This window comes from Aptenodytes forsteri, unplaced genomic scaffold, assembly GCF_000699145.1.
Source record: "Aptenodytes forsteri isolate BGI_AS27 unplaced genomic scaffold, ASM69914v1 Scaffold137, whole genome shotgun sequence".
Lineage (NCBI taxonomy): Eukaryota > Metazoa > Chordata > Aves > Sphenisciformes > Spheniscidae > Aptenodytes > Aptenodytes forsteri.
The window spans coordinates 1,975,186-1,986,502 of NW_008796221.1; the positions used below are offsets into that span (position 1 = coordinate 1,975,186).

Consider the following 11,317-nt stretch of genomic DNA (forward strand, 5'->3'; position numbering starts at 1 on the left):
TGTCAGTTTCAGTGGAAAAAAAACCATAAATATATGGGCGTATGGAAATAATATAATGGTAAAAGCCTTAAGGCAGCATAGGTAAGAACGAAACAATCACCTTTTGCTTTACCTGTAACTCAAAGTCACTGTCTAGAAGGAATAGACTAACTATTCTTTGGAAAGGTAGGACAATACAGCAATGTCACAAAGAGGACACTGGTCACAACTATTCCAGGACCAAACTTAGTACAGAACTCCATAAAATTAAGATATGATTAAACAGAGGCATGAAAAATTAATCAGCCAACTAAACCAGCCAAAATGGTGCTTTTAAGCATGTGAGAAAAAGCAATCGGTGCTCAGAAAACAGAATCAAACTATTTATTAATGAATGGCAGTGATACCTAGAAGAACAAGGAATTTAGTGGCAGTTTACAGCTGAGACAACACTTACATTTGAAAATTAAAAAAAAAAAAAAAAAAATGAAGTAGCTTCCCACACACTAATACATCAGATAGTACTGAGAAAGAAACTTTGAGCGTACAAGACAAAAAAATGGCAGGTTGTAGTTCACATAACAGAAAGTATTGACATTATGGGAGTACAAGAGGAGAAACTTCAAATTTAATCCGCAGATTTAAAAGCCTAAGTGGTTGTCTCAATCAAGAGGTGTGGGGAGGAAAGCTTAAGTGTACTGAAAGATTGAGAATCTGCCTGTTGCCTTAGTTCTTCCAGATATCACTGTATTATTGAATTCATAATAAGCAGCAGCTTGAGAAAGGTAGACAACAGTGGAGGTGTCCAAAAAAAATGAGTAACTCTTAAGCTTATTCCTTCTCCAGAATGTCTTTTCTTTTAAAAAAAAGGAAGAAGTAATATGGTTAATGGCATAAAAGTCTTTGCAGTTGAGAACAAAACAGAACATCTTTTCTATGTATTACACCTGTTTTCTGGTAAGTCAAGGATCAGCAAGGCATGCAAGAATGATGAAGTCAGGCAACAGGTTTCATTACGTTCCTAAAGGCTTTACAATACAAAATAAATTCCTTGCTTAGGTGTGCAAAGTCAACTACAAAAAGTAAATGCAGAATCATATACAGAGAGGTAAGAAGCTGCTCAAATGGTCTTTCATATTCAGCTTTTTCAGAAGCCTGCTTAAGGACCAAGCAAGTTTTTCAGCAAGGTTTGGTCTTCTGAAGTTCAAACGAAAGAAAAATCTGACTGAATCAAACTGCTAGTAAAGATCTGACCGAGATTACCTGTTCCGTTGGCTTGCGTCTGTTGCTTTGCAGGTTGCTGAGCTGCAGGCACTTCTTCCGCCCTACAAAGAAAATGGAAACAATGTGAAATGATACAGATGAAGAATTTTTTCCCTTTTAGGTAAAGGGAGCACCGGAACCTCCACGGTTTCCACAGCTGAGATAATACAACCACAGCCAGAGAAAACCAAACTTATGCCCTTTTGCAAGATTCAAAATATTCATTGCACATTGCACTTAGGATCTGGGGAAATACCGTGCACTGGAAGGAGAAGTGTGGTTTAGCCATTTCCTGTCACCGACAGCTCAATTTCATCTTAGAACTACTAAATAATTTAGTATCAAATTTGTTGCATTACTTATGCCTTTGTGTTGTATATTCATTGCAATGCCTGCCAGGAAAACTCTTCAGAGCCCCGACTTTCCCCACAGTAATAAATGAAAAGGGATTCCGTATTGCAAGTGGGTAACCACAAAATTAGAACAAAACCACAGTTTAATGCATGAACGTTGAATTCTGCCATTGTTACTGGAGTCAAACACCACTCATCTTCACAGTGAGAGGAACAGGTGTCAAGAATTATTTAAAATGTTATGTTGTAAGCTCTTGAAATGCACAGATACCAACCAATTTTAAAAATACCTTTTTAAAAACTTGCAAAATTTAAATAATGGTCTGAAAAACTGAGACAAAAACGTTCTAAAAATATATGGCAAGTAGCAGGCATCATTAGTCTCATCTTACAAATATTCTCATCCATTAAAAGTGAACAGATTTTGGAAAACACAAATGCTTTTGCCATTCTGCACATGTGCAAGGCTTCAAATTACATTTGCACTATCCACAGCCTCCAACTGCCAACCTGTCTTGAGAACACTTCAGGCTTCAGTCCAAAAGTCTTCAGCCATCCATGCAGACATCCTACAGAAAGACTTCTCTAATGAAGCAGCAGCTTTGACAACATAACACCAGCCGCAGCAAGCTTTACTTGACAGGGAGTTGTATGATTGAAAAGATTACTGCTTGAAACAAAAACGTGTCGGTCGTGCGATTTCATTATCACTCATTTATCAGACAATATAGGTGCTTTCAAATGTTCCCTTCACCTTTCACTCCTCAGGAAGGGAACCAAGTGGGATGCTGGTCAGCAAATGGAGAGCAGGAAGAGGGATCCCACTGTACTGGGCAGACTGCAGCAATATAGATAGATATATAGTTCTCTCTCTTGCTGTTCCTCTAGAAAGTACATTAGGGAAAGATCTCGCTGTACTGTCTGCACACGGAAAAGGCCATTACGAGTTTGTGCAGTCTGAACAAGTACGACAGAGAAACTGCAGAACTAATTACCTCCCTTCCTTCCTAAGCGCTCCCCATAGTTAATGAGCTTTCCACATCCTCGTTCATTTCTGAAAGGAACATTTAGAAATAATCTACTGATTTAAAATTATAACTGGACATCTATCAGTGTGCAGTAGCTGAATTCAATGGTTTCTACTTTCAAAGCCACCTGTTTTCACACCTCTTCAGGACTTTTCCACATGGCTTCTGTATTTGCAGAAACTTTTCATTTCAAAAGCCACCTGAAATTCCACCAGTTTATTTTTTCTAGCTGAACTTCAACTTTGGTTTCTGTGCTATTTTTCCTCGGTTTCAGAACCCCAAACCACGGGTTCCCCACCTAAAATCTCCTCTTCTCCTTACTCTTTCCCCCACACCCTTGCATCTCCTCCATTTCCAGATCTGTCTCTCTAAAGACAGACAGCAATTAACATGATCAAATTTGCACAAACTATTATATAGCAGTGTCTTGTTTTCCTCTGTCAGCACATCAGACGGTTACACCATATAGGTGGGCATTTTCATCCTCAATCTGTCACTGCCACCATGTTTCATTGAAGCTGAAGACACATTTTGGAAGAAAGGAGGTAGTCATTCACAAGCAGGTTCACGCAGGCAGGAGCCAGTTACTCAACCTGCTCCACTCGTGTGAAGGCACTGGGGGGGTGTCACACCTGAACGGCTCCAGTGACAGTGCCGAGATGGGATCCCACCTCCGCCAGCTGTCAGAGCCTTCAGGCTGGGTCTTCCTTTGACATGCTGGGATATATTTTCAGAAGCAGCACAGCATCATTACTCCCCATGTTTCTTGGGGGTGGGGGTGGAATCAAAAAACCTCTTCAAGAAGCAGTTCTGGATAGCAGCCTCACTAGGCTCCATCAGGAGCACATGATGGTTTGGCTTTGGCGCTTGGTGCTTTTTTGTTTCGTTTTTTTGGCAATGTCGTACTTGCCATCTGCCTGTTACTCCTTCCCCGTGAAGAACCTGACCTTTACGAATCATCAGGTTAATGACAGCTCATTACTGCACCTGTGAATCAGGTTATAATTAGTCACTTCAGACAGATTTGGGCCAGGAAGCTCAGAATTCATTGTTTAGGCTTGCACACCCACTGGGAAGCTCAATCCCAAAACCAGGTCATGTTGAACCAGCCAGTACATCAAGACCACTGACAGAGGGGAGGAATTATCTTTCCTACAGCTTCTGAACCACTCTTCACACCAGAGATCAGTTAAAAGGCTGGAAAACATAAATGGTCCCCAGAACAATGCAAAAGGCCGTGTTTCTATGTGGGCTTCCTAACTGCAGCCTGCACCAAAGAAAAGCTGCATGAATTCCTTTGGGACCATGTTTTCCACCCAGAAAAAATGGTGTGATTGGTAATGCCAACAGATCCCCAACCTGAGGCTAGGTTGTGTTTATGCAACTAGAGATTGCTCCCATTTAAAAGCACAGGCTGATTAAAACAGGTAAGAGCAACTACAGCCAATGGAGAAGATAAACACAAATGTGCCAATTTTTATTTTTTTAATATATACTGAAGTCAGGGAAGCATGACTGTTAGAGCTGTTCATGACTAGCAAAAGTGTAGCATTCAAAAATGACCAGCACACACTGATGCAGCGTCCACTCAATGTTGCCCCACAGAGAAGCACCAAAGGATTATTTTTGCAGCTGCAGGTATGACACAGAAGTTAAGGGAGCCTGACACTGAAGGCCATTTACCTTAACTAAACATTTTGGTTTTGTGCATCTTTGGCCTTGAACACAGTTGCAAGTTGAGGCACGTGTGAATCAACAGACTCTCCCCAACAACTGTGTGAACACCGGACTCGCTGCACACAACAGGTCCAGTCGCTACCAGGATGTTCTCAGACATATTGAAAGCAGTTTTCCTACAGGCTGACTCTGAGTACTGAGTTCACAAGCAACCCATCATCATTCTTTTGACAGCTGTTGTGGAAGCCAGTCAAGGCTGTTATATCTTTCTTACTGCTCAAAGCAACGTGAATGTGTATGCACTTTCATCAAAAGCACCTTACAACATCAGAAATGCAAAAATAAGCATAAAGGAGGCATTTTCACAGCCTAGTTTAAAGACTAATCATTTGAGTATACATGGCTTCTTAGCCTGAGGAGCTGTCACAAAACTAAGTTAAAACAATTTCACGTTTTGCATCTCCTTCCCATTAAAATACACCAAATATTTCAGAAGCCTTTGTCCTCCTCACCAGATACTCCCACATTTTACATGGCTAGTGTCCTAAACTGGTAGTTTCAGAAACAAAAGAAAAGGTTTCAGAAGAAATATCATCAACCCCAATTTGTAGATCTAAGTGTTCATGGGCAGGAAAAAAGATTACAAATAAACTTTTGACAGGAGCTACTTTACAAGCAGCAGCCTGTCACCAAATCTACTAAGTTAAAAATAAAGGCATGCATGAAGTTCAGCCAACTGGGTACGTCAGCAATCACGTATGTATGTCAGCAATCCCAGCACGGCACGGCAGCCGGACGAGAAACTTTTGACCCAGGTCTCAGGTTCTTGCTACCTGTGTGGGGTCCCAGCCTGACAGGGATCCTTCCATGAGGGAATGCTTCCAGCCTCCACAGCAATCTCAAGCTGAGGCATCTTCCAACGGACAAATTCAGCCATACTCAAAACATTGCATGTGTGGAAGATGACATCATTTAATAAGAGGCCAGGAAGAGTTAACCAAGGTAAGTGGTATGGTACAGAAGGAATAGTGGCTTATGCAGAAGCATTGTCTATTTTCTGCTCTTAAAAATAGCTCACAATGATACTAATAAAAAGGTTTGCATAAGTCACAGCTTGTTGGTAGGTGTTGTTGCAAAACTTTTTTTTTGTTAATTTTTTTTCTTTTCTGTGAGATGGAGCTAGCTCACAATTTGTAAAATAAGGCAACAACAACCCACAATTTACACTAAACAAGCATTGCTTACACAGACTATTCCAAATTATTTATGCATTGTTCCACTAGCAAAATGTCATAAGCTTCAGCTGTTGTACCAAATGCTGGGTTGTCCCAAAGTGCGTCTATGGAAAACTTCAGCTGAGGCCACCACATTTTTGAATTCTCAGACATACAGACAATGAACACCATGACAAAAAAAACCGCTAAATATCTTCTTCTTCCACTCCTCCCTCCTCCTTGTGAACCATTCAATGAAAGAAGCTCATTGAATGGTTCTTCACTAAAAAAAAAAAATATAAATCTAGATTGCTAGCTCATTGTTTTCTCCTTGCTGAACACTTTGCAGCATGTATTTATATAGCTACATGTATTGATCTACTTCACAAATACTTTTGAATGCTGCAACTATTAAAATAATTTCTTCTTACATCACAGCATGATTTATTTTCTTTAGTAGTTCACTTCTGTAAGAAAAAAGGAGAGTACATGTAAACATGTTTATATGCATATCTATTTAAAGATCATATGACAAATTAGCTAACTGAGAAACAGGGCAAATTTAGCTTTGTTGACATAAGCAGAGATCACTTTCTGCAGTAGCTTTGCTTAATAAAATTAAGTTTCCATCAGGCGTAAATTTGGCCTGTTATGTATTTGATTGTGTCACCCAACACTTCGCCTGTAGTCCTAATAAAAGTATTTTAAAACATCTACAGTGAAGTGCAAAAAGATAAAAAGCGCTGAAAAAGAATTTCACACAATGGAGCACAAGTTAAGGAAAAAACATAGGCAACCTGATTTTCCTTCTTCTGGGTAGAAACTGGGAAAGTCTTCAAAGTCTTTTTTTGTTGTCATCTTACATATACCTGACTGCCCCCAAAAGGTTGGAATATTAGCAAGGCTAGTTAGAAAAAGACTCAGAGAAAGGGGATAATTGGCTGAATGTAATCCCCAAGTGAAATACACAAGCTAAAAGGGCTAGTGTAATCCTTAGGCTATCTAAATGGGAACACAGCATTGAAGCCGACAGGTCATGCTACCTTAATTTAGCAATGGCACACCTGCTAGAGATTTGCTGTTGTCCACAATCCAATCAGACACAGATGTTGACACTAATATTGATAAACAAAGACCTTCAAACTCTTTTTTCTGTAAAACACATGTACTCATAAGTTGCAGTGGGCCATATCAGACCCTGGGCCATCCTTATTACTCTGAAATAGGGCAGGATGATGGGTACCTTCCTGCAGAGGAAGGCAGCTCCTCATCCTTCTCTCAGAAGGATGGGATCACTCCCCCCCTTCTCTGGCACGTGACCTAGAGCCCAGGCAGGGGGAGAAAGCCTAAGGCCTATGCCAGCGTTAATAGTATAACCTGTACCGTGCTCAAAGACAAGCATGTGGAATTTGCCTCTCAGATGACTCCTTCGAGGCAGCAAGTCAGAGACAAAAGGTATCCTGAAGCGTCAGCTTTATCTACCAATAGCAGAAAACAACACTCATTGCTTTGTACTGCTGTTAAGGAGCTAACAGATACTCTCAGCATGGGGACAGGTCCAAGTCTGTCCTCTTCCACTGTCCCCAGTAGCCCACTCAAGCAGGTAACATCAGTCTACACAAAATGGAAGTCACATGTGCACACAGCCAGGCCAACCAGCACAGGCGATAAAAACGCTCTCCCACTTCCCAGCTGTAAGAGCAACTGTAAAACATCACCAAAAAACCCCCAGATCAGAGCCGTCCAGATCACCTTCCCAGTGCATGGTCATGGGGCTGGCTTGGGAGCAAGACTCCTCTACAAGACCTCACAGAGCCCCTTCCAAGCATGCAACTTGGCAGCTCAGGTCAAGACTGCACATGGACCGACCCTGCACGGAACCAGTGATTTTGGAAAACCATCAGTGTGAAACATCAGCCAAAAAACCGCCACTGTACTAAGGATAAGAGGGAAGGCCTAATTCATCTTCTATATAACGTCTTGGCAAACCCACCATTTGAATACTGCATGAACTCAGCCTCTTCATCTTAAGACACAACAGTTAAAGAATGGCAACTGAAGTGATGAAAGGGATGGAGTACTCTTAAGGAGACACTGAAAACCTGGAACTCTTCAGTCTGGAGAGGAGAAGAGTAAGAGAGGAAAGGACTGATCAAGTGTGGTAAATAAGTTGAATGCTGAACAGTTATTCACCAAATCTCACAATTCTGTAATTATTGGGCACTTCTTGAAACCACTAAGAAATCTGTTAAAAAGGAAAGAAAATAAATTGCTTCTTTAGAGTCAAGAGTGGACTTCTGTAACTTATTACCTCCATAGCTTCCAGTGGTAGATAGCTCCAGCACTTTCAAAAGGGGGTTAAATAAATTAATGGATAACAGGTCTGCAAACAGATACTGAAGTGAAAAGGCAGCAATGTACCTTCTGATACCCCTAAATACAGTGTTTGTGGATGCTTATGAGGAGCAGCTGAGGGAACTGGGGTTGTTTAGCCTGGAGAAAAGGAGGCTGAGGGGAGACCTCATTGCTCTCTACAACTCCCTGAAAGGAGGTTGTAGCAAGGTGGGTGTCGGTCTCTTCTCCCAAGTAACAAGCGATAGGACGAGAGGAAATGGCCTCAAGTTGCGCCAGGGGAGGTTTAGATTGGACGTGAGGAAAAATTTCTTCACCAAAAGGGTTGTCAAGCGCTGGAACAGGCTGCCCAGAGAACTGGTTGAGTCACCATCCCTGGAAGTATTTAAAAGATGTGTAGACATGGCACTTAGGGACATGGTTTAGTGGTGGACTTGGCAGTGTTAGGTTTACAGTTGGACTCGATGATCTTAAAGGTCTTTTCCAACATAAATGATTCTATAGGATTAGGTGATAAACAGACCACAGAAAGCAACTAGGCTCTCATGTTTCCTATAAATGGCTCCTATTGCCATTGCTACAGAATACCAGTGGACATGGACTGCTGGCCTGACCAGAAAGGCATTTTTACACTCAGGATGAGTACAGAAGGAAGCAGCAGGCTGGGAAGAGTTTGTATGGCATTGGGAAACCTCATATCCAAACAAAAAGTTTTGCCTGTTTGTTCTTGCTTGTCACCTCTAACTAACTGGCAGTGTTTATTGCATGCAATTACTAACTCAGCCTGCACTATCTCCTGATGATAGTAGTTGATGGTGAATCACAGATCCTACTGCTCAGCCAAGTAATCTTAGCTATTGCTGAGGAAGATAACACAGGCAGCTACGTGGTCTAGACCAACAAGGCCACCAAGCAGCTGCTATGGTCTTAAGATCTAAAGTTCATGCAGCTAGACAGACTAAGGAGAGACAACATCAAATGTGATGCTTTGCATCATCAAGGTGAGTGTCCTCAAGGCTGAAAGGACTTAGGGGTATAGGGAGGCATGTTTCCATTTGTCACTGCAGTGGCAAGGAAGGTTCAAACTCCAGTCAATCCCACATATTTAGGGTTATGCTGTGGTACTGGAATGTCCTTGCTGCTGCTAGAACAGGAGTAACAAGGACTGGGCAGTCTGGAGATGACACAGGTTTTGAAGAGGCAAAGCATATGCAATGGCATGGCAAAGGTTCTGTCATTCAGTAGCACACAATGCATGCTGATAGCTCCAGGTAGGCAAGATCCCAGAGGAAGGGCATCAGAGAAAGTGAAATGAAGCATATCCCAACTAGACAAGTGTCAGGACACCTCTGTAGCTACGGCAGTATGTATGGTCAATTAATTCAGGTGTACGTGGGTGTACAAGATGTACTTTTACAGGAAAACAGACAGCTGCTCTCTCTGTGAGCTACTAATTTATTTTAAGAGACCCTAGGCTGGAAATGGATGCTTTCACCAGAACTCCTCAGAGACAGTCAGAGATCTCAAGTGGCTTTCAGCTTTACAATGAAGATATTTATCTTACCTTGCTTTAGGTATTTCTCTTACCTTGCTTTAAGTACTTCATTGACTTTTTGTTCTAGTTCTAATCTCCTCTGCCGTTCCTTTTCTAGCTCCTGCCTTAATGTTTCAGCATTTGTTTCTTCTCTCAGCTTCCTGAGCTCCTCCTCTGTTAATTAAAGGAGAAGAAAAGATTTGGTTACCCTGAAGTATTTCTGTAAGAAAATTAAAACCTAATTATGACAGATTAGATGGGGTTTTTCTTAATCTGTGCTATACCAAATATATTCACCAGAAAAAAACCACATAATCAAGGGCTAGAAAGACTTCATAAAAAGCATACAGCTGTATCATGCAGAAAATGTTTAGTTACAATTGTTAAAGCAAGGAGAAAAACAACTTTAAAGTTTTCTTTTCAAGATGTAATGTATCAAAAATAAGCCCTTGGTACAAGCTACCTTTATCTAAATACAACATGACATACACTTAATTCCCAAAGAAATAATCAGCAGGAAATGCTGTCTATTGCTAAATCCAGTGGTCATAACAAGAAAAAAAAAAAAAAGAAATGGTTTTTTTTTTCTTCCCCCATGTCTATGGGCAGAAAAAAACCCCAAACATATACTCACATAAAGTTATATGATGCCATATAATCCTCTATCCATCAATTTCTGGCACCCCTGTATTTTTATATAAGTGAGATGGCCCCATTATGGACCTGAGTATCTTACAGTTTTAAGAAGGGGTTATGAGACGATGAACTAAGTTCAGATTTTTACCCTTTTCCGAGGTTACAGCGTGCCCTACTAACTTCCATGTAATAATTTATAAATATATACATACACACACACACATATTTACTTATACAAACACATACACACACTCTCACAACTTTTTTCATGAGAACTTAGTATCAGCTATGCATAAGGCTTTTTTGTGGCTGATTAGCCTTGCTTTTTTGTCACTCGGTATCCTTGTTCATGACCTTATTTTACTCTAGAGCTACAATGGGGTCACTGTCATTGATCACATTTCCTAGATAGGTATACAAGAGACATGACAAAAAGAAGGTTGGGAATCTCTTTTTTTTTTTTTCTTTTTAAACAAAAAAATTACTGTACATTTTGGTCCCTGGGCTGGTTTTTAAGTTCAAGCTCGACAATAAATAGTAGAACAGCAGGTGTATTTCGAGCTTAAAACAAACCAGAACAGAAAATACTTGCTAATTCCACTATCAACACAGACACAGGGGTTCAGACTTTACATCATTTTACAAGATTCATGGATTATGTTCTACTCTCCAGCAACCTCTTCTGTTTCTTTTCACATATCGCCTTGTAAATCTTTGATAATCAGATAATTTTGATATCTGAGCCTCTCTGATTCCAATCATTATGTGCTTTGAGAAGGTCTGAAGCCCTAGTGCAAATATTCAGAAGAACTGACAAACTCTTCCCCCTCTGCAGGAGGCCCTTGTGCAGTACCTCCAATCATTTTATCCGCTGTGCAAGTTAGGTGGTGATAGATTATCTGTATTCCTGCAGCACTAAGAGGTTTAGAGCACAGAATTAGGAGAGACAGGAAAAAGATACACGAATCAAGAGGACAGTACAACACGATGGCTTCCGCCGTGAGGCTACAGGTTGAACTCCACCAAATGGAAAGGAGTGCTGTCATCTCGCCACTGATGCTTTGTTAGTGACCCCAGAAAGAAGAGTTGGAGCACAAAACCAAGTTATCCTCCAGCAACTAAAACTGAAATTTATTCATAGAATCATAGAATAGTTTGGGTTGGAAGGGACCTCTAAAGGTCATCTAGTCCAACCCCCGCCCTGCAATGAGCAGGGACATCTTCAACTAAATCAGGTTGCTCAGAGCCCCGTCCAACCTGACCTTGAATGTTTCCAGGGAT

The 11,317-nt window shown here is 40.9% G+C and overlaps 1 protein-coding gene across 2 annotated transcripts in view; it reads right to left on the reverse strand.

Moving 5' to 3' along the window:
* The window catches only part of GRAMD4 (GRAM domain containing 4), a 58,375-nt gene that overhangs the window by 22,704 nt on the left and 24,354 nt on the right, over positions 1-11,317 (reverse strand). For both annotated transcript variants that reach the window (XM_009289014.2, XM_009289015.2), the window contains exons 3-4: positions 9,454-9,574; positions 1,243-1,304 (exon numbers count right to left, since the gene is read on the reverse strand). In XM_009289014.2, the coding sequence (XP_009287289.1) occupies positions 1,243-1,304; positions 9,454-9,574 (183 nt within the window). The remainder of the gene's footprint in view (positions 1-1,242; positions 1,305-9,453; positions 9,575-11,317) is intronic.